At 41.0% G+C, this 23,500-nt stretch overlaps 2 protein-coding genes across 8 annotated transcripts; both read right to left on the reverse strand.

The window, feature by feature from the left end:
• Positions 1-1,160: 1,160 nt before the first annotated feature.
• On the reverse strand, positions 1,161-11,929 carry LOC103719611 (protein FREE1-like). Of its 7 annotated transcripts, XM_039118073.1 has the most exons (9): positions 11,442-11,838; positions 11,049-11,135; positions 10,833-10,953; positions 10,143-10,292; positions 5,923-6,015; positions 3,111-3,144; positions 2,941-3,014; positions 2,709-2,838; positions 2,273-2,309 (listed from the first exon to the last, which is right to left on the reverse strand). In XM_039118073.1, the coding sequence occupies exons 4-8, from the start codon at positions 10,182-10,184 to the stop codon at positions 2,761-2,763; spliced, it is 321 nt and encodes a 106-aa protein (XP_038974001.1). In that variant the 5' UTR covers positions 10,185-10,292; positions 10,833-10,953; positions 11,049-11,135; positions 11,442-11,838; the 3' UTR covers positions 2,273-2,309; positions 2,709-2,760. The 7 variants fall into 7 exon arrangements, with proteins under 7 accessions (XP_038974003.1, XP_038974001.1, XP_038973987.1 ...); XM_039118075.1 differs by lacking the exon at positions 2,273-2,309 and adding exons at positions 1,161-1,295; positions 1,999-2,109 and having other exon boundaries at positions 10,143-10,953; positions 11,049-11,929; XM_039118059.1 differs by having other exon boundaries at positions 11,049-11,929.
• A 4,002-nt stretch (positions 11,930-15,931) lies between these two features.
• LOC113463563 (E3 ubiquitin-protein ligase BOI-like) lies at positions 15,932-17,187 on the reverse strand. Its single transcript, XM_026809429.2, has 2 exons — positions 16,650-17,187; positions 15,932-16,544 (listed from the first exon to the last, which is right to left on the reverse strand). Exons 1-2 carry the CDS (start codon positions 16,860-16,862, stop codon positions 16,032-16,034), a joined length of 726 nt encoding a protein of 241 aa, XP_026665230.1. The 5' UTR covers positions 16,863-17,187; the 3' UTR covers positions 15,932-16,031.
• Between the last annotated feature and the right edge of the window lie 6,313 nt (positions 17,188-23,500).

A 23,500-nucleotide genomic window follows, 5' to 3' on the forward strand; every position in this document is an offset into this window, starting at 1 on the left:
TTAGCTTTCTGAAAAAGCTAAAACAGCTCTCCGAAATTTTTACCAAACATTTTTTTTTCGTCCAAAAATACTTTTAGAGGACCAGAAAATGCTTTTTGGCCTCTCAAAAGCTCCCCCAAACGGACCTTTAGTCTTCTCTCCAAAGAAAACCAGAATTGTATGGCTGACTGGGTAGCCTTCTATGCAGCTCACCACTCAGGAGGCTTCACTTAGGTAGACCATAGGCAGGTGCCAAAGTCTATGTAGCATTTTACTTTCTGATTTTGTTGGCCACATTCATATCCGTTACATGTGAGCCACTATTATACCCAAAAAAATAAAAAATAAAAAATCAGTGTTTTTCTTGCCCACTGTAGCATCTAAGAGGAGGCCTCATGAGAGAGCGGCAGAGCTTGAGAGTTACCTCTCTCTATGTGGATGTATCTTCCGGATTCTTGAGAAGGTTTCGGTATCCATTTGAGGTCACCCCGGTCAAGCTCATCCGACTAATTGCCCGAACCATCAATCCTTGTCTTCTTTAGTCTGATGGACCCCAGCGTCCCGTCCCTTTCAAAAAGATCACTGTTATTAAGCGTGGTTTTCATGTGATGTATAGTAGCTCAGCCCGAGAGATCAGTACATAGCCATATGTCTCTGCTGGTTGATGCGACTAGCAACGGGCATTGGATGGATGATTGGGATTGAATCCATGATCACGAGTTTAACAGGAGATTTCTTTTTTTTTTTTTCTTCATGCTAATCCAATTGTGCCTCCGCGAGATAAGCTTCAGGGCTCGTTTGGTTCGCGGAAAAAGAAAGGGAAAAAGTGTGGTCAACGGAAAAGTAATGATATGCCTCTTGTTTGGTTGGAGTTTTCAAAGAAGAGAGAAGGAAAAGTTGTATTCCCATGGGAATGTGATTCCCACATTTCATGGGAAAGTCTTTCCCATGAGAAACATGGGAAAGTAACTTTCCCATGAGGCGGGAATCACTCCATTTTTACTTTTTCCCAAAAAGTCCCTTCAGCATTAAAGAAGCATTAAAGAGGCATTAAAAACTTAATTTTTATTAAGGGCATAATAGGAATTATATATAACTTTCCTAGGAAAGTGGATGACCAACCAAACATAAGCACCTTGGAAATTTGTCACGTTCCCATGGTCAACCAAACATGCCAAAAGTACTTTCTTTAGGCATTCTCTTCCTAGGAATTTGTTTTTCAGGAATCATGTTCCTAGAAAGGAAAATGCTTCCTGCGAACCAAACGAGCCCTCAGAAACATACTCCTTTAATGAAGAGAGGTGGCTGGTCCTCCTCTGCAGAGAACAAAAGATGAAAGAAGTGAGAAGCGATATCAAGAAAGATGGTTGGGTTCATACTTTATAAAGCGGTTCTTTAAATGCAGCCCGTTGTCCTTGTGTGTGTGCGTGTGGATGCGTGCATGCATGCATGTGCCTGACCGTGCGTGAGAGTAAATGCAGTATCACTCCTTCCATCTGATACAACTCAACTGTTACACTTCAATAGCAGGCCATTTTGGGGTTTTTATTGGGGGGCGGGGTTATATTAATAGTAGTTTTTATTTTTTAATCTTAGGTATATGAAATTGCACAAAATGCATAGTTTTCATGTATTTATACGGCAACGACTAAATAGCCATTAATGAAATATTAAGCGGTCTTGGATTTGGCAGGTCTAGCCCATCTGATCACAGAACCCCTATCATTTGTCCAAATAAAATTTCAGCATATATTCGGGCTTGATTAAAAATTATGAATCTGATCGCATGCTATGAATTTCAGAATTAAAATTATATCAGTATTCATGTTCATTTTCCAATCTATATGATAATCTGCAGATTAACGCTTATTAGCATCCACAGTTTTTCTGAGGGAGCCTGAATGCCGGAGTTATTTTCGACAATATATAGATGATGACTGCATTGCATATAATCTATATCCAACTGAATGAGATTGTCCCAAAAAAAAATTCAACTGAATCTAGGCTTCTTATGCCTACCTTTTTCCCCAGAAAATTTTGACGATAGTGGTTGAAGCGCCACCTTTTCAGAGTTGTGTATCGAAGTCCTCTTAACCTCTCATGCTCGGATGTAAAACATCAAAAAAGATCCTGTGACAGCCAAAAAAAAAACATAGCAACTCTTTAAAATTCTAGTCTTACATTCCCATTAATCAACAAGATATTGCACATAATGAGTTTTAGAATAGATACTCGTAATGACTGATGTAATTTCACATAACGAACGCAACCAGAAAATCACCTGTCACAGCTACTTCTTATGCTTGCCATGTTTGCCAAGAGGGATGGCACTGCCATGATCAAATTCTGGCTTTAATTAGCATGCAACATGATAGGTCTAATGCATTACGTGCAATTCCTCCCAATTGTTTTATTCTTTTGTAGAAAAAAACCTCTAGTTTTCCATATCAGGAAGGACAGATGCTACTTTTTTGAAGCAAAAAGAATAAAAGCTATAACTTGATTATAAGAAATCAATTTCCATATCATTTCCCTGGTCACAGGAAAAGGAATTGATACGATAATCTGATGTTTCTAGTCTTGCCCCTGCTTTATCTGAAACTAGCTATATACAAACATCATGGTCGTTCATCAAATTCATGTATACCAAACCCATAGTACAAATAATAGAACCTCAAAGAAAACATTAAACTGTAAAATCTATTTATGTAAACATACAAAATCCGTACCAATGATTTGTAAATACGATGAGCCACCATGATATGATGTGGTCAGCAGCTCTCAACGGGAACTGACAAGGAAGGGATGTTGGCAGACTCCACATTCTATTGTTTCAGAACCAGATGGAGGGGCTTGAACCTGCAAAAAGGGAGGCACTTGCTCAAAACAATTACCTAAACCACCATGCCTTCTGTGTCTACAGGCTCGCCCCTATCTTTGCATTCAGATGTATATACAGACCTGCAGAATGACCGTGCATGTGGGGTATGCAACTTCCCTCATCCTCCTTCCGGACCCATCGGATGACTTTGAACCTTTGAAAGCAATAACGACCAAGAAGGGTGAAGTATAGACTGGATAAGGTTAATGTGATACACATAAGATAACCAGCAAAAATTAGGGGTACATACCTGCTGATGCCATACGACTTTTGTCCAGCTCCTCCTGTCAAAAGCAACAAATTAGCTCCAAGATAATAGCAGACGAGTGATGTTATGCTGGCATTCTCAAATTTATGGGTTGCCAACTTTTGAAGCTTAAGAACTTTGTAAGCTACTATAATTTAAGGTTGATTATAAAAAACCTGTTATTGAAAAGACATCACTTGTTTGATAGTCTAGTCGGACTGAAAAATCAACAATTGAGTATGATGACTTCAGAACAATAGGTCCTTGTAAGGTAGATATGTGGATACTAGAGCTGTTCAATACATGTTTAAAGCCATGATTTGTGCTCTCAAACAGCTTGGAAATGACTGGAGAATGGAGATAGGAAATGAAGGACTTGGGTGGTCCACAATTTCAAGATATCTGCGATACAAGAAAATGCCTTCTATATAGGTTGCCGTCTCAGAAAACTAGAGTTGTAGGATCAATGGAGTTCTCAATAGGCTGAAATCGGTTTGGATGTTAGCATATCCATATCCATATCTGTTTTATTTGATGAATACAGATACAGATAAGGATATTAGTCGGATGTAAAAATTTATATCCATATTTGTTTTAAATGGATGCAGGATACAAATCGAAAACCGAAAGTATGGATATCAATATGGATATAAATAGGATAATTAAACTTTATGACCACAGAATTAAAGATATTACTAAGTGGATGATTAATCAAGTTAATAGCATGTTAATGTAGTCATTTATTTTTCTTAAATGTTCATAAGTGCCATATAAAATTAAATAAGGTTATAAATAAAATCGAATATTCGAACACGGATCGGATAGTTATCTATTCATATCTATATCCATTTTTCTTTGACGGATATGGATATTAGTCGGATGCTCAAATTTCTATCCATATTCGAATAAATTTGGATACGAAAATGGATCGGGATGGACATTATCCGATCCACTTTCAGCCCTAGTTCTCAATCATGCTTGCTTGCTCTGTCTCGTCTTAGCCAATTTTCAGCTATGGGAGATGGTAGCCAGCATCCTTTTAGTCATCAAGTTCTACAGAAGTGCTAATCTCAAGAAACTATCATCAACTTATCAAGTCATCCACGTTCACTCTTGCATATGTACATGCAAAGACCATGTTTTCAAATATAGCAGAAGTGCTAGTACAAGAAAATTAGTGTAGGTCCAGGGATATTGGAACATTGGCATTATGAAACAGTAGAAAAAAAGGAAAAGAGTGACCTAGTTAAAATAGACAAGAGAAACAGCCTTCGAAAGAACTCTGATTCTCTTTCCTTTTTCATTTTCTGGGTATCTCTTATGGTCTGCCTCTAAAACACCAATTCAATATCTATATGCAGAAGTGCCCCAGTTGGACTCTGTCCAGAACCAATTGGAAAGGCTTGGAGACCAACTTCACGCAGCTGGCCTCCAAAGCCTAAAGCCTTAAAGATGCAGGGGAGGGGGAGGGGGGTGGTTGGCGTAGGGGGTTCCATGGCTGACAAAAGGGAAAAACATGACAAAAAATAGAAAATTGCGGATAACTTGTTTACCTTTTTTTGTTACGATGGGTGTCAGATAGATATTAGCATCCTTTCTCATCTTGACTGTGAAAGAAAAGATAAGTTCAATCAGGACTGCCATTAAACATTTTTTCAAAAAATTCTGTGCCCTGCACAAGTCAAGATCTAGTCCTACCAAATGCAAAAGCCCTCACACCAAACCAGAATGGAAGGCTTTTGAGGCGATGATGCTGCATCATGGGGGGAGGGGGGAGGGGGAGCGGGCGAGCTCTGCATGTTCACTGTCCTCATTTTTTACATACTGGTCTACAATCTTTTTATGTGTTTACCCAGCCTAAGCTGCTTACAATCTCTAAAAATAAGTCTCTAAAAATATAAAGGGACAGATTGTTACAACTTCTGGATACATGTTGACTAAACTTCTCAGATGACCACAAGAAGAGAAATAAGTTGTCATCCTACATATAACTGAGCAAATTTGCAGTAAATTGTAGCATTATGCCTCACTATTTTCAAACTGCTGTCAGGTGAACATTTTCATCACTTGTTTCAGCAGTATCAAACAACATTACAATTTATTTCTTTACTATTTAACATTTCAAGATCCACCATGAATGGGAAGCTAAATAGCTCAACCAATTTATCTATCAATTCTTACTACTTAGAATTGCATTCCCCTCAAAAATCTTTACTAATGCACAAGAGTTGCTATATTGAAATTTAATGAAATTATTAAGTGATGCAAGATAGTTATAAAGCTTGATCTGCTGTCTATTTTTTGTAACTTGGAAGGCAAGAACATGCTCCTATATCTAGAGCTGCATAACTGAAATTTTAGCAATTAAAATGTATATATCTGTGACAAGTTTTCATTAATGAAAAAGAGTAGTCTACTCAAATTAGAGAACCTAGTCCAGAAAGAACCAAAAACAACCGCCAAAGCCTTTTAAAAGTTCAGTACATGAGATAGTCACGGACAAATGCTTAAAAACAATTTACTTGGTAAGGTGATGTTCAACATTAATAATATTACATGATTCAGCCACTAATAATATCCAATTTAGAAAAGTGGCAGCTTGTGCAAAAAAAAAATGTAGAACCTTCCCTTTTCTTCTCTCTCCTTTCCCTCATCGGCGTCAAGCATTCGTTGAATCTCCTTTTCCCTTTTTACATACAAGCTCAGCATAATTCGGGTGTATTATGAAAGACATCAAGGTCAGACAACAGAGACAGTTTAAATAACTAAAATTATGGAATAAAACTAATATTATTTCAGCAATTTGCAGACACACCTGAAGTTTCCTAGCAAGATTTTCATGGCTTTGCACTCCAGAAGATCTGCTAATTGTTTCTTTTGCAATGCTCAGTCTTCGAGTTACTTCTGCCTGTAAAGAGCAGAGGAGAAAGCTTTATATTATCAGTCAAAAAATAATAAAAAAAAAACTTTCTAGCAAATACTTTCATATCACATTAGCATGTCATCTGATCAGGTTTGCCGGGGTTTGCTACCGATCTTTTTGTTCATATTAGAAATTTTTTAATGTCAAGAGAAGTACATCAGTACTTTAGGTTTAGCTCCCATGTATTTTTTTTTTTAAAAAAGAATCAGATACACATGTATACAAATACAGAGATATACATACACACAAAAAGTCTAATAATTTTTACAAAATAAATGTGTTTATTTATGTCTGTTTCCGTATACACACATGTACATGCATGTCATTATGGCCCTGTTTGGACATTGGAGGAAGATGTTATCTATGCGATAAGATCTTCCTGGCAAGCCTTTTGTTTTAAAATTATGGCAGCAAGGAGTGGTTTAAAGAGATGGGGCAGACAGCAGCACAAGTAATCCCCATTTTCAGGATAAGGTAAATCACCTCTGAAATTGAATTGACTATCCTTGAAAATTGGGCTTAGCTGCATTGCAGCTGCCCCTGATCAATCCAAACTGCATCCCTTCCATCGTAGTGTTAAAAGAGAAAACCTGCTGGGAAGATCTTACCATTAGATAATATCTTCCCAACATCCAAACAGGCCCTATGTGTGCACATAATGCAAAGCATTTACCCGTCGCCTGCTTCATCTGGTTTATCTTTAGTGAAAACTAATATATCTCATTTCACATGAGCATCTAAAATGTTCTCTCATACGCTATAGATAAGATCAAATCTCTAGCAAGCTAGGGCACCAAAGAAGCAACATAGTCTCAACCATCTGAGCTAATCCAACAATAATATGCATTATAACTTCTATTATATTTTATTAATGAGTTTCATCTGGAGTCTATAAACTAAAATATCTTTTGAATAAATATATCTCTTAAGAAGTGGTTTTTTTGTGTGTTAACTGAGTAGTTATACAGCTTGTTCAAAAGGTATTATTCAAGCCATGTTGAACATTTAGCTTATAAATATAATACAAAACCTAGTAATTCACATGAGGTACATGAACTAAACGATCTTATATGAACTAAACCTAGTCATTCGGTGACTTCTATAGTAAGGTGCCCAGGGAATTGCCTAGATGACAGATCTTCTATAGTTTTTGCATATTACACCAATTATTTTATCAATATTATATACAAAACCTTATCATTTTTTACAAATCGACCCAGAAAATATCAACCTTAATTGCAAACAGCCTCTATTAGCCTTCTGTCATCTCAATAAAACAATAGTCTCTAGTTTAATTATCCAGAGGTGGTAAATGATTATTTTAATCCAGGTTACTCTCAACTAGGGTCCCCACAAACTAGTTATCTAATCCCAATCTCTTGGGTTAGTCAAGGCCCATAAAGAAACTTTCATGTTCTTCCCACTCTAGCCTCGATCCCAAAAACTCTCCTATCTCCTCACTCCTCTCAAAGGGCAATGGCTTTGAGAAGCTGACCACCTGCTTCATTGACAACAGCCCTGTCCTCTATCACAACTACCGCATTGTCACTGCAATAATGTTGGAGCCTCTCAGCAACAAGGGCTTGGGCACTTCTACTATATCCACTGCTCCAGTTCTTCTAAGGTCCACCATTCCATGAAGATCACCACCTTCTGCTCCATCTTCAGCGCTACCATCAACGCCAAACCCACCACCCACTCTCCACCACTACCCTCTGTTGGTAATATTGCCGCCAAAATCCAAGACATGTTTTTATATTTTATGCCAACCCCCATATATATCTCTCCAGACCCTTTCCAACAAGCTCTCAAGCACTTTTTTCGTGGCAATTCATGGTTCCTAAAGGTAACACTTGATAATGGACAATCTCCACTTTTCTGTTTCTTAATTGATGCTCTGGTTTGTGAGAAAGATGTCATTTGGGGCTTTGCTCTGTTTTGGTCTTGGCTTTGCATTTCTTCACAACTAGATGTGCTAGCGACCAAGAACCATCAAAAGATTGGCTTCATGGGGAGAAGAAAGTGATAGCAAAGTTTCAATATTTGCTAATTTTTTGTGACTAAAGATGGGTTTTTCTGGGCTGGCTTTTGATCTACAGATGGGAGTGTGGGGTTAGGTAACACCAATGATATGACTTGGGAATGAAGAAAATAGTCAGCCATGGATGAGGCCTCTTCTAAACATGAATTTGTTCATTTCGTGCAGGGTTCGTGGTGACCCCAACAAGAGCAAATGTGATATGTATTGCCTGGATTGCATAGGGTGAGATCTCTGTTCCTGCTGCCTCGTCAACAAAAAGGACCATCATGTGGTTCAGGTGTTCATTGTTATTTTTCTAATAGAAATCTATGGAAAAAAGTCAAGAAAAGAGTGGATTCTGTTTGATTTTTGGATTGATTTTATGTTCTTTTTTTTCGATTTGGGGCTTGTTGTACCACAACATGATCAAGGTGTCAGAGGTGTCAAAGGGAAAGGTTAGGAAGGCGACAATGCAGCAAGGGAGAAAACCATCATGATAGGAGTGTGATATGGGTAATCTCGTCCCCTAAGTTAGGATAGTCCCACCAAATACTTAAGAAAACGACTTTGTCCACTAATCTGTTAGAATAAACCTAACCCAAGGTGTTCGCTGCAAAAAACAAAATTTTTCGGGCCAATTTGCAAATAGCGATATTGTTTTATATGCAATATCCAAAAGATTGGTATGATATGCAAAATACCTGATTTTATAAATTAAAATATCTTTAAAAAGTTTTTTTGTTTGTGTGTGTTAATTGAGCCGTTATGCAGCATGTTCACAAGTTATTATTCAAGGAATGTTAAACATTTAGTTCATAAACTAGTATATAACTCGTGCAATGCGCAAGGTATAATTTTCTCCTTTTTTATCCATTTTGAAATGCATTATAGCAATATAACAAATTATAGAAAATAAAAAAATTATATCAAATTTCTATTGCATATTACTTTTATTACAATTGTGCTAAGGTTTAATTTTGTAATATTATTAAAGATTGAATGTAACCAATAAATGAAAACAACAATGAGACATGATGGAGAAAAAAGAATACGATTCATCTAGAATTGAAAAAAATAAAGATTTAATGAAAACAACAAAGTGACAAAATTGAAAAAAAAAAATCCAATCATTTAGAATGCAAGATTAAATATTGAATGAAATAATAAATGAAAACAATGAAGAGACGCAATGGAGAAAAAAGAATGCAATTCATCTGGAACTGAATTCAATGCGAGTAGGATTGTATTGATGTAGTGAACCAAGACTTAGACACTGAATGGTATAACTCCGCAAATTCCAAGCCAAGCAATCAGAAAAATCAATAATTTCTCAATTGCTTGAACAGAAATTCGACTAGATATGGCTACAAACTTTAACAACGGCTGAGCAGAAGCTCCCACAATTAATATCAGTGTTCCCACAGAGAGCAAAGAACTCTGCATAAGCTGAGCTTCCATTTTATATATATATATATATATATATATGATAGATATAATACAAATCCTAGTAATTTACATAAGGCATATGAACTAAAGGATGATTGAGTGAGTTCTATAGTAAGCTGCCTAGGCAATTGCCTAGCCAATAAGCTGTGTCTCTTTCCTGATTTGACGATCACGAAGGTCATTGCTTTCTATTATTAGCAACACTTTTTCTTCTTGAACCATTATTCTCGCACCACTTATTTCCTTCAAGTAATCTATCTTATGCCAAGCAAAAAATCAAACACATATTCAATAACAAAGTGAAAATTAGAAACATACCAATAAATATGGAGAAGATCATCTACCCTTAAGGGTAGGACTATGGGGTGGAAACTACATAATTGCATGATAAAATGTCTATGTCTATGGATGATCTGTCAACAAATCATGGCAAACTCTATCAGTTTTATTCTACCTAATATTGTAGTATGTTGACTGTAAATAGATCGAACCACATATAGAAAATAGAAAGGAAGGCATATCCTTCTGAAAAGGAGTAGCATGCAATAATCCCATTATTTTAGAAAGACTTCAAGTCATCTGATATGACCAAAGCAGATGTTAAGAGTACAAAACCAAATAATAAAGAAGAGGCCATGCGACGTACCCAATGGTCTTTCTCCTCACTGCTAGACTTTAAAAAGTTCATCCAGTCAACAAAACCTTTCTTCTTTTCAGTTGGCTGATCAGATGGCTTGCTAGGCTTTGAAGGTCATTTGCTTCTAGTAACCCTACCATTTCCACCCATCTCTTTCAGCTGTGATTGAAGAAGATTTAAATACTAGGATTTAGTTTGATACAGTAAATCTGTAAATTCATACAAAAATGCACACATTGCTTGCATAATGAAATATATTCACTTCGAATTAAATAGAATTAATACAATAGACCGACTAAAAGGGAAACAGAGAATAAAGGGACTAATTGACATCCCAAAGACCAATAAACATAGAACAAACAGTTTAAGCATGTTACAAGAAAAACAGGAGGTATTTTATTCACATTACAGTACAGTAGGACGTGTTATTCATAATGCTAGTGGTCAGTCAATGCATTTTCAATTATCCATAGCTCACTGTTAATAGTCTCTACATCTGAATTACAAATTTTGCAACTAAAAGTTTTGATATTATGACATGGAAAAGCTGGCCTGCGAATAGCTTGCTCATTTGCCAGACTACTTCCGGGCGGAAAAAGTTTTGGCTCAAGAAGAAGAAAATTATATCATGCTAAAAAGTACAATAGCTAGAAAGTACTCAAATAAAAGAAAAAAACCAAGCTTGTATGCCTAACCAACCGCAGCGGCCACAGTGTCAAGTATGGTATTGGTAGTATATCTGTTTGATTGCAGCCTCACGCTGTGGTTCGATGTCACCCAAGCTTTTAGCCCAGAAGGTATAAGTAGATGAATCTACTACCTGTAGAAAAAAAATATGAACACTTTACGGATATTTTAGAGAAATTAAAAAAGAAAAAGTATATAGTTCAAAATTCTGACCGAAAATCAACTTACTTCCCATCTCGTAACAGTTTCAAGTGGGTAGATTCTCAATGTTCTTTTATTGCTTGGGTCAACCATCCGACTTCCATCCAAACCAATCTATCAAATCAAATCACAAGTTCAATAAAACACTGGATTGCGGCCGGGAGCTGGCTTCCGCAACAGTTACTATTTAACTTGTGGTCAAGGACAAGTGCCTTTTTCTTCTTATTGTGAATGTCAAGAGAATTAAAAAGAAAAAAAAAATCTAGCTATCAAGATGATTTCAAACAAATCCTATCAACTAAAATTTCATCCCACACTTCTAGTTATGGTTTTAATGCTTAGAAAGACAGAGAATTGAGACATCAGTAGCAAGGAATCTAAGATCAAGTTCGGGTTTTTATACTCTTTTTACATTCAAACCTGGCAAAGAACATCCATAGTGCTCTGCCCTCCTCCTTCTGGCAACAGCTTGACCCGGAACTTCTGCATACTGTCTTTGACATCCTGCTGGTCCTCCGCCTTGGGCACCGCCCTCACGATCTTCCCTTTGCTTCCCACCACCTCCTCCTCCACAGAAGACAACTCCAAAGGCCTCCCATAGTCATCAAAACCCGACCAAGAAGACCCCGAGGAAGACCTCGCAGGCCCAATTCCCGGAGCACCATACGGCTGCACGCTACCGCCATCGTAGGCAAAAACTCCCTCCCCGAGCCCGTCGTCTTCTATGCCGACCCGGCCGTATCGAAACCCACTCTCCGGTCTCTTCTCAAGGAATCGCTCATCAAAGCCCGGGCCGTAGTTACTCGATCTCTCATCGAAACTCCCAACGTTAGGATGGAATCTTGGAGCGTTTTCGAGAAAAGGGTAAGGGGAGGAATCGAAGGGATTGGGGTTGGAATTGGGAGGTGCGACAACATAGGGTTGGTACGAGGATTGGTCGAGCGGAACGGGAGAGGGATTGTAGGATGGGAAGGGAGGAAGGAATTGAGGAGGGTGGGGTTGGGGAAAGGACGGGACGGAGGGTGTGCGGTTAGGGGCGGGATAGGGGTTGTGGGAAGAGGGAGGAGAATAAGGGAAGACGGCGGAGGGGTGGGAATAAGGAGGGCCGGAGGAGAGGGTGGAATTGGAGTGCCGGAATTCGTTAGGGTTGGGGTTGGGATAGGGCCACAGGGGTGGGAATAATCGCTAGCTTGGTGCATGCCTCCGTGATTTTCTTGTTTCTTGGATTGCAGGGAAAAGGAGGTAGGGTTAGTGGGTAAAGATCTCAGAGGGCAGGCAAGAAGGGGATTTGACAGTCCAGTCTTCCGCTTCTTGTCCCGATAAAAAAAATCGCGCCTATACCCATCCGTTAGTGGCGGAAATGTCCGTATCATGTGCTCCGTTCACCGTTCGGCCGTCGGCGGCAGCTTCTGCCGTGCACGGTGAGAGACCAACGGCAAAATAAGGGTACCGTTCGATTTTTCGGAGACTCGATTCGTTCTCGGTCTGGGCCCGACCTGGCAATATGGCCAGTATATAAAAGAGCCTAATTCTTAGCCCGGCCAACACTAAAGCGAAGCGTGAATCGGGTTGGGCTCGAGCCTGCCATACCTTGGACTAACCCAGCCCATTTCTCCGCTAAAGGTGAGAGCGCATAAGGGCACGATTTCTGATGTTTTAGTGAAGGTCCCCTCCAAAGGGTCTCCATCCAAAAGTGTTTTCCTTTTCTACCAACCACCATGATAGCCCCTAAGGCTGCAAATGGGTCGAGGTTAACTGAATTCAGACATGACCCAATCTATTTAAAAATTGAGTAATTTTGGGTTTTCGATCCTATGATCCGATCCGACCTGAATCTATAAAATTATTTAGGCCTACGGGCCGCAGCTCATATGAGTACAAATAAATTCTGAAGTCATGGATGGGTTGATTCGAACCGAATCCGAATTTTTTGGGTTGGGTCTGGATTATACATGAATTTGACCCGACCCGAATGGCACGTTGGATCAAAAATTGTAGTGGTGGACCCGACTTGATTTGATCCGATCTTCTATTGGATTGGGTCAGAATCCAAAATTAGGACCCGAATAAGAAATTGGATTGGGTCAAGGTTCCTTATTATCTGACCCGACCCAACGCATTTGCAACCCTAATACGGCCAAAAGCTTTTTCTTAATATATATAATGGGACAGATGCTAACTAGATATAATATAGAATGACAAGCAAAGCTATTTACAAGCACATCATGTTGAGATTCTTGCTATTTACAAACAAAGCTATCGATCTCAAAAATATATATTGTAGATTAAAGTACCCTCGTGTAAAGTAAAAATAATATTATAAAAGAAATATTATTACAATTTGAGGTTTTCACTATTTAGATCAACATTCAAGAAAAGATCGATTAAAGGTAACAATACAAGTTTTCAAAAAGAGGGATATGAAAAATTTGTCCAAGGTACGCAATAAATTTGGATACATAAAGTTTGGGGGAACAAATGAAAAATTATTGAAATATTTAAACTGAGGCAAGAGTATTAGAGGCAGTAACAACAACCAATAGCGATGCCCCGAAGAAAAGAATAATAGCGTCACGAGCATGCTACTGTGAATGATTCTTGAACTAACTGTAAATAATTTATGACCAAATCAAAACAAATTTTTTGATTTGTTAGGAAATTCTTCATAGGAAATTATTTGGAGAACATCACCAAGTCAAAAATAGAGAATAACTCAAATTTTTTCAACAATTGCGAGAATTCGTGAGTGTGGCTGAAAGAATACAATGTCTAGTATGAAACTAGTCATCCCTGAGTTTGGAACAACCACACAAGGTCCATGCAAGCCATTTTGAATACCGTTGAGCTCGACGAAACATTTCTCCGTGCAAGACGAAAGATGAATGATCATGTTTTTAATATAAAAAAAGGATTGATAGTCGCATATAAGTTATCGTTAAGTATGCAGCTTAACAAAGCATTACTAGGAACATATTTGTTTCTTAAATTTAAATGTATGTGGAAATAACATACTGTTTTCTTATATATTTGGTTCAAATTCGAAGAATATTATCAAATATTTATATTAAAATATCCCTTCTTATATTGCAGCTGGCTTTATCAATTGTTGCCTTTTGACTGAAATGTGGTCACATTAGGTCAAGTTTGAATTGCAATTTTGACATAAGTAACTACGACCTATCTAATTACCGATGGAGTGATTAGGTATTTTTCATCTTCCTAGACTAATCATAACCCTAGTAAAAGTGTTATTGTCATAATATTACTATATATCGTATGCGTGATATCAATAAAGTTCGAATTAAATCATTTGATATTTAATGTTGCAGCTCGAGTTAAGAGTAAATTTTAACCATGTGTGTGCCTCTCGAACCTATAGCAAAGAGGCTAGAATTTTCTAGCTTGCAAATCACAATTCATAAGAAACTCCTCAACCCCTCGATCTGGTAGACTTATACCATCTCCCCTCTGTTTGATTTGGATGAAGAGGATTTTATTCTTATGCACCACCAGTTTACTTGCAGAGCTCTCTAGTCCTATGTGGCAGGCAGGATTAATGCAACACATGGGGTATAATAAAAAAACTAGTAGGTTATAAATAGAATACCACATCAATATTTATTCATGCCATATCAGCAATAAAGAATACGAGGGCAATGTTAACATTTTCCACCTTAAACTTACCAATTACCGTCTCATTTCCATCATTCATGGCTTCACCCATGACTTCAGACCCTCTCCAGTTCAAAGCGAGAAGGTGAAAACTCTAGAAGGCCAGTTCAATGATCACACTATCGTGATCCTAAACAATGCGCTATTGAGCCATCACAAGTTTTATCCTAACTAGAGAATACTTACTTTCCGTCATTGCCTTTGTTCCGTTCCGTATAAGAGCTTAATTGGATGATTAGGCTAAAAATCTTATTAGATTTATAGATTATACCAGTGCAATCGGCAAAATCATAAAATTTTAGGTTGGACTAAACGTATATTCATAAGTATCTAGAAAAAGTGGAATCTTTCTTTCTTTCTTTCTTTCTATGGGATGCCACCCGCTCCACTTCAAAGCTAGTTTATAAATATAGATTTAGCGCAATCTATAATTCTATAATTTTGCTAATTGTACTGGCTCAATCGAATAATGTAATAAAATTTTTAGTCTAATCATCTAGATAGACCTTAATTAGGATCTTAAGCCTAGCATCCTCCCTCCAACTCCACTTCTTCCCTTCCGCTAGCCCATGCAAACGTCATTCCAAAGCCTAATTGTAATCCTAGTTTAGACCCTAAATTGGATTCTGCCAATCTACTCACTTATTAAATTGGGTCCGGATCGACCTTGAGCCACTTGCAAGACTGGCGTGCAGATTTCAATCATCCACGTCCAAAGCCGATAGAAACCGCGAAATACCTCGCCGGCATCATACCCTCTCCATATAAAGCTAAAAAAAAAAGGACTCTGTGATAAGTCCTTGGCGGTTTCCGCTTCCCACGGAGTTCTCATACTTGCTCTCCATTTCAAGCAACATAAGTTTCAGTTTCCGTACAAAAAAGCACTCAATGCTTCCCCCGTCTCTCTCTCTCTCTCCAGCCTCCTGCCGCTTGCCCGCTTTCGAATCCAACAACCCGCACGTCGAGACAGAGAAGCAACGGCACGAGCGATAGCAAAAAGTACAATATAATAATAAATAAAACGAAAAGGCCAACGGTAGAATCCCAAGGATGGAAACGTTTCGTACTCCGGCTTGCGGATTCTCCATAACCCTTTTTCTTTCCCATTGAAAGAAGCAATCCAAAATTAACTTGAAAGGAAGCAGAGATCAATTGACTGGTCTTTCCTTCAACCTGAATTCATGAAAAAAAGTAGAGCCCTCAACCGGAAGAAACCAGTAGCAAAAAGAGACCATTAATGTCGCCAAAATTTTGTCATCGTTTAATGCAAATTCCGTCTGCCTGTCTCTCTCTATTCAATAACTCTCTGCGTTCAAGTTTTTTTTTTTTTTTTGTCGCTTAGACTAAGAAGACCTCAAAGCTGTCTTCCTTTACGGATCCACAGGAGGGGCAGGCGTTCAGGAAGGCCTCGCAGAGCTCGCACGCGCAAAGATGCCTGCAGGGGAGAAGCAGCACGCGAGAAGATCGAGACCCGCAGACCTTGCACAGACCCATCCCGTTCTCCACCTTCGGTTCCTCCACCGCCCATGGGTGGCCGGAGCACGACACGGCGGCGTCAGCATCCGGCGAGGAGTCGCCGGTGGAGGAGAGGCAGGGCTCGCGAACTTGCTCCAGGATGCGGTTCAGAGACACGGCCATGGCCTCGTTCTCCCTGGCGATCCTCTGCCACGTCTCCCTCTCCTCCTCCGCTCTCCTTAGGCATGCTTCCACCTCCATTATACGCTTCCGGGCCTTCACCAATTCGCCTTCTTTCTGGCTCAGAAGGATGGAAGACTTCGACTCGAGACTCCGGAGAAGCGAGGCCATGTGCTGCTTCCTCTGCTGGTGGAGCGCGGCTCTCAGCAGGTTGCTCTGTTTCAGAAGCAATACAAGACCGAATAAAAATTCGATATTCCACCAACTTTTCATCAAGAAGATCAAACTTGTGCTTGATTCGAAGAAGAAGAAGAAACGTACCTGGAGGCGAAGGTACTGATCCGTCTCGTTCCTCTGTTTCTCCAACAGGTTAGTCAAGGATTGATCCATGAAAAGAGGGAAACTGGCCGGGGAATTGGAAGGCGGAGCAACCGTCGCCGGTGGTGAAGGAGAAGAAAACAGACCCATCATCATCTGCTGCCGTTGCTGCTGGTATGGCTGATAGAGATCGGAGGGCAACAAGCCACCTTCCATCCACTCCACACCACCGTTGTCGAACAGGGGCAGCGACGCTTCCACGGCCACTCGAAAGCAGAACCAAAAGAGCAAAAACAAAGAGGGAGGAGAAAACACAAGGAGAGAGCAGAAGTGCAGATGGAAACAGAGAGGAGGAGAGCAGGAGTTATAATAGGTGGAGCAAAAGGTGGTGAAGTTTTTTCGTGATGCATATTATTCCGAATAAATCTAATTCTGGGATTGACCCAAAAGTGGAAAGAAAATCAGGATAGCGTCATTATTCTAAACACGCGTCCGCCGGGAGCAGCGCATACATGGCTTACCTTCCGAAACCGCGAGATTTCGTTTGCCCTTTTTATTCACCCCTTATTCCTCTCCCCACCCCACCTTGCTAAATATAAGGACAATCAATGTAAGACCTATATCAGAAAAAAAATCCCCAGTAATTCATATTACCTTCCTTTCTTTTCTCCTCAAATTAATGTTGGAAATCTAAAGTAACTCTTTTGTTCTCATTATATGTAACTTTTAATTAATCTCATAATTACTATACTAGCAATAATTATTACACTGGAAGATAATATTATTATTTATAGAATTAACAATATTATGGCACTTGTATTTATAGAATAAGGTTGCAGGGCGGGAGGTTCGGAAGGCGGGTTTCTTCGGACTCGTTGGTGCATGCTGACGAGAGTCGGGTTGTCCATACGTGAAGAATCTGTAATATGCTAAATATATGGTTCATTAATATAATTTATCCATGGGATAAGAGGTTGTTAGCTATTTATTTTTAGCTTTTTTTCTGCCTCCTATGCCCATCCATTACCTTGGAGAGATTTTCTGGACATGGAAGTTTGATGTTCCTTCATCATAAAAATGAGCAGTCTTCTTTCGATAGTGCTGACCATGCTCGGACGAGATTAGTGTGAGTACCAGATGTACAAACAAAAAATAAAAAAAAAATGAAAGCAAGAAGGAAAGATGGGTTGTGGGGTGGGGGTGGGAGAGAGAGAGAGAGAGAGAGAGAGAGAGAGAGAGAGAGAGAGGAGGTATCTTTGAAGAAAATTTAGCTAGATAGAGATAATTACGTTTACTATAATTTTTGGACCAACAAGAACAGTAATGAGTTCGATAGGAACAAGTAGGACTGAGTCAAAATTGAAACGGAAACAACACGGGAACTATCCATTATAATGCGGAAAGCGTATCACCTTTTTGAGCTCCTTGCCGAAACAAAGGAAAGTAGGAGATGTTCAATGTATTGTTTGAAGTCAAATATGTTATCTATTTATCCATCTCTTTCGTTGAAAGGATAGTAAATCACATTAATGGAAAAAATGGGAAGTCATTGAAAATACAGCCACCTTTCACGTCTAACCGTGTGGAATCAGGCTGGCTCTCCTTGCCACTAAAAGTACGATATTTTTCTTCCTTAGAAATGGAGAAATTATTATTAGATCAGGTCCAGTGGAGCAATTCAAATCCCGGAGCATATATAAGGTGGATAACAAGTTATTAAGTTTATATGAAATGATGTATAATATCTATGTCCATCCTTTCTCTTTTAATGATAGACATGCAACTTTGGTTGAGTTAATCCAAAACCTGACTCTTTTTTTTTTTTTTTTGCTAAAACCGGGTTTCAGACAACGCGTGTCTGAATACACCCAATAAAGTCAAAATACACAATCTCACGAAGTGCCAATGACAACTCTCTCTCTCTCCAGCCCACAGAGCGTATCCAGAATGGTGGGCCGCGAATGCAGCCACCCAATCAGCCGCCCCGTTGGCCTCCCTGAATACATGCTTGGCCTGAAAGGCCACGCCATCCCTCACCATCATCCTAATGTCCCGGATCAGAGGATGGTCACTGCTCTCACCACTCAGTCCCTGCCGGATCCACCCAATAACTGTAGCCGAGTCACCCTCCAGGATAATCGAGCTGGCCTGTAGTACCCGCCGGGCATGGCGAAGACCTGCCCAGGCGGCTCGCAGCTCTGCCCCTGGAACTGATGTGTCGAACAACCGGCAGCCACCCGCTGCCACAACCCTAGAGTGAGGGTCCCGTATGACGAAGCCTGCCCCGCCTCGCGTACCTCTATCCAGCACCGACCCATCAAAGTTTACCTTGAAGAAGCTCGGGGATGGGGGCTCCCAGGTGAAAAACACCGTCCGAGGAGCTGCCTGAGCAGAAGAGGAACCCCAGGTGTCCCAAGCTATCAAGGGTGTGTCTAAGGGGGTAGGAAATCTGGACTCCATCGCTAGTGCTCGAGCAGACTCCGCAACAAACCTCGGCGACATCCTGCGCCCGCTGAAGGTGCGAGCGTTCCTTGCCAGCCAGATCTGATGGGCTGTGCAAGTCGCTCGGGTGGCCTCCTGGCATGACCCGGGATTGGCCAACCCCTGTCGTATCAATTGCAGGAAGAGTCTCCTCTCCTGCCACACCTCCTCCGGGTACCTGTCCACAGCCATGTCGATCTCGCCCAAGTGCACTGAAATAGTACATGATCCACAGTCTCATCTACACCGCAATCCCCGCACTCCGCGGGGATCCCCAGACCACGCCGGCTCAACACTGCTCTCGTCGGAAGGCGGTCCCACATCACCTTCCATAAAAAGAGTGCTGCCCTCGGATGGAGTCCGGACCTCCAAATCCAGGCGCAGTCCGGTCCTCGCTCATGCTCCCGCTGGATGACCCGGGATAGATCACCCAGCCTGACACTGGCCCTGCATGAGGTGCCCCAGACCCTAACATCTGGTCCCTCGCAATCTGGTACTGGAAGGGAGCGTACCCTCTCAGCAAGATGTGTCCCAAACAGCTGATGTAGTATGGTGTCATCCCACTCTATCCTCCCTGGTGCTAGGAGGTCACACACCCGAAGCCCCTCTGCTACCTCAGTATCCACCATCGTCGGCCAACATCTCAAAGGCATAGTGTCCACCCATAGATCATCGGTCACATCGATGCTCCGCCCATCGCCTATCAGCCACCTGGTGTTAGCCGACACAGTCGGCAAATACCTCCCAATCTCGCGCCACATAAAGGAAGTTCGGCGGCCACTCCGTGCCACCTCAGAGCCCCCTCGACCATATCTGGCTGCCATCACCCTGCTCCAAAGCCCCTGCGGCTCCAGCAAGAAACGGGCTGCGTGTCGAGCAACAAGGGCCTCACGCCGCTCCATGAGGGAATGCACTCCCAGGCCCCCCTCACTGATGGGGAGGCAGACCTGCTCCCAAGCCACCAAATGTACCCCATGGCCCCCACTATGAGACCCCCACAAGAAACTCCGAAGAAGACGTTCAATCTTCAACAGAGTCGTCTTTGGGACCACAGTGTTGGCCATGAGATATACCGGCATAGATCCTAACACCGATCTGACCAGTGTCAATCTCCCCATCATGGATAGAGATGATGCCCTCCATCCCTCCAGCCTGCCCTCGACCCGCTGTACCAGCCCCGAGCACTCTGTCGCCCGCAGTCTCCGGCCTGTGATAGGGACTCCCAGGTAGACCAATGTCCCCTCCTGCTCTGGTATATGCAGAATCCTCCTTATCTCCAGTCTGACTCTGATCTCCGTGCTAGGGCTGAACTGAATGGTTGACTTCATGAAGTTAACTCTCTGTCCGGACGCCGCGCAGTAACCTGCCAGCACTCTAGCGAGTACCCGTGCATCAGAAGCATGCGCCCTGGTCAAAAGAAGACAGTCGTCAGCAAACAATAAATGAGAGATAGGTCCCACCCCCGGTGCTGGGACATAGGCCTCCAGCTCCCGACTAGTACACACACCCTGCAATGAACGAGACAAGATGTCAGAACAAATAATGAATAAGTAAGGGGATAAGGGACACCCCTGCCGCAGTCCCATAGTGGACTCGAAAAAACTCGACGGTGTGCCATTGACCAAAATAGAGAACTTTGGCCTCTGGACGCACCCTAGGACCCATCCAATCCATCTCCTGTGGAAGCCATAGGCCTCTAAAGCCTTCCGCAGAAAGCTCCACCTGATCCTGTCATATGCCCTCTCCATATCCAGCTTGACTACCATCAAGCTGCGCCGCTTCGATGCTCGCTGAAGATCCCACATCATCTCCTGGGCCAACATAACATTGTGGGAAATGTTTCTCCCCGCTACAAAGGCCCCCTGCTCTTGGCTGATGATGCCCGGCAATAGAGGCTTTATCCTGCCCACCATTATTCTTGCCACAACCTTATACAAGGTTGTGCACAAGCTAATGGGCCTAAAGTGACCCGGCTCTACCGCCTCCTGGCGCTTCGGAATGAGCGTGATGAAGGTGGCCTTCCAATCCTCAGGCATAGCTGCCTGAGTGAAGAAGCACTGCACAGCCTCAACCACTGCACCCCGAATGATACCCCAATATCTCCGAAAAAAGAAAGGGGGGAACCCATCGGGTCCCGGAGCCTTATCTGCTGCCAGAGCCCAGACTGCCTCCTCCACCTCCCGTGCCGACACCGGTCGAACCAGTGTCGTATTCTCGTCATCAGCAATACCCGCATCAGCCCTTGGAAGGAGGCCACCATCATCAGGGCCTCCATCCTCCGTCCATCTGGTGCGGAAAAAATCAACAAACAAACATGTGATGTAGGCTAACTTGGCTCAAGCTTGGATTGGAAAAGGTCAGCCAAATTAAGTTGGGTTGCATTCAGATTGGAGCTTGAAAAAAAATCAAGTCAACTCAAATTCATGCAGTGTGTCATCAATCTTCCCCTGTCCCAATATACCTAGCATCTCTATTATATTCTCCTAGTTCAGATCACAATCATGATCGAAGCATGCATGAAACATTGAGCAAAGTATTATTAGGACAGACTGACCAACCAATGGCCAACTGAATGCATCGAGTCGAAAGTTTATAACCAGGTTGGGATTCAGTATTATGTCATTGAATTAGGATAGGCATTGTTCTCAAACCTACCGTCCCTGCCCAACTTGCTTCCCCAGTTTCACAAAAGGAGTGGCATGAGTATGTAATCTACTGTTGGTAGAGCTTGTCAATAGGAGACAAGTATATTAATTTAGCAATAATGAATTTGTAACTTATATATGAGACATTTGTGCTATTATATTAAACAATCTAGATTTGCATTAACCTATTCCAAGCTCAATTTAGTCCAAATTTTGGTTCATTTTAATAAATTAGCATGCCAAGGGACGACACACTGTAAATTGTATCTCCGAAGGAATTGCTTAGGTGCAAAAACCCAAAGTAGACAGGCCTCCTCAAAGGCAAGCCTGCAGGCATAAAGAATTGGTGCCCAAAGTAGAGGCCTTGCGTTTCACAAACACAAAGACCTCTTTTTGGTTCATTCATAATTATAAGGCTTCATTCTTAGATTTTGAGGTTGTTAGATTCATGAGCTCTTGGTTTTTTTTTAACTATTTTCATTTTAATCATTTGTCCTCTTTTAATTCTCGTATATCTTTGTCGTTTAAGAATTAAGAGGTGTGATCAGGTGATGGCGATTGGTCTTCTTCAGCAATGAGGAAGCTATGGCTGGACTTGGAGGCCTCTGTACGTGGCTTGTGCACACCAAACAAAATGTTCTAAGTAGTATTTCCTTGGTAACCATGTTGTAATATCATCTCACAGACTGTTGTTTTAAGTCAGCAAGAGAAGTGCTACTCGTGGAGCATCCTAGGGAATTGCTCCCACAAAATCCTTTGCAGTCTCTTGATCTCATGTGTCCAAAATAGGATCTGCCACCTTAGCTTCATGGAAGCTTCCCAGCTACACTTGATGGCTGACTTTTTTTTTTCTTTTTCTTTTTTTGGAGTGGTACAATAACGGCTCACACCTGACGGGTATCCATGCAGTCAATAAGATCAGAAAACAAAATGCCACAAAAAGGCTCTGACGTAGACTTATAATCTATCCAGATAAAACCTCCTGAGTGATGAGTAGCATAGGAGGCAACACAGTCAACAGCACAATTGGCCTCCTGATATCCATCCGCCTTGTCTAAGTCGGAGTCTAAGCTTCTACATTAGATCAAGCGAGCACTCAAGGTACCTGGGCATAGTTAACAAGGCTTGAAATGGAGGAGGATGCTATATGTGTTGGAAGTCTCCTTCCTTTTAGTAGTTTGTAATGTTGAGAGGGGTTTTAGTCCCACATTGCTTGTGTGGAGTTTTTTAAATAGCTTTATAAGCATTCATATCCTACACATGTTAAAGTAACTTTTTGGTGGGAAGTTGTGAAGGGAAAGTTAATATTATATTAATCAAAGATTGGTAGTTTTTATCCATTTTGCACAAAATAACTGCACTAGCAGTTATGTTTTGAACAAACAGTGCTCTAAAAGTTGTGTTGGTTCCGAGTTTAGTTCAGGGTTATAAATAGCCAATGTCCTTCACAGATTAAGTTAACTTGTTCTACAAAATCTTTCATTCCGTTGTTCTGAGGAATCCTAGTTTTGCTGGCTAGGATTCTATTTCGGTTTTATTGTATCCTGGAGTGAATTTGCTGGATTACCACCAGCAACGTAGTGGGGCAAAATTTGCTTAAGGACAGTGTTAATTTACGCTTTAAGACCGGTTTCAAATACTAGAGATCTTTCTGCTTCAACAATATGGAATTCATTTATCAGCTAATACAATTTTTGCTCAAACACTTGACTGACCATTTTATGGAAT

The sequence above is a fragment of the Phoenix dactylifera genome, chromosome 2 (genome assembly GCF_009389715.1).
Source record: "Phoenix dactylifera cultivar Barhee BC4 chromosome 2, palm_55x_up_171113_PBpolish2nd_filt_p, whole genome shotgun sequence".
NCBI classification, from domain to species: domain Eukaryota; kingdom Viridiplantae; phylum Streptophyta; class Magnoliopsida; order Arecales; family Arecaceae; genus Phoenix; species Phoenix dactylifera.

Bases quoted from the DNA above. Each gene is read 5' to 3' on its own strand.
- LOC103719611 (XM_039118075.1), bottom strand. From the start codon at position 10,184: ATGAACTTTTTAAAGTCTAGCAGTGAGGAGAAAGACCATTGG. The intron at 3,015-3,110 runs GTATGTACCCCT...TTGCTTTCAAAG, and splicing joins AAGTCGTATGGCATCAGCAG to GTTCAAAGTCATCCGATGGG. The intron at 2,839-2,940 runs GTCTGTATATAC...CCCTTTTTGCAG, and splicing joins CATGCACGGTCATTCTGCAG to GTTCAAGCCCCTCCATCTGG.
- LOC113463563 (XM_026809429.2), bottom strand. From the start codon at position 16,862: ATGGAAGGTGGCTTGTTGCCCTCCGATCTCTATCAGCCATACCAGCAG. The intron at 16,545-16,649 runs GTACGTTTCTTC...CTTCTGAAACAG, and splicing joins ATCAGTACCTTCGCCTCCAG to AGCAACCTGCTGAGAGCCGC.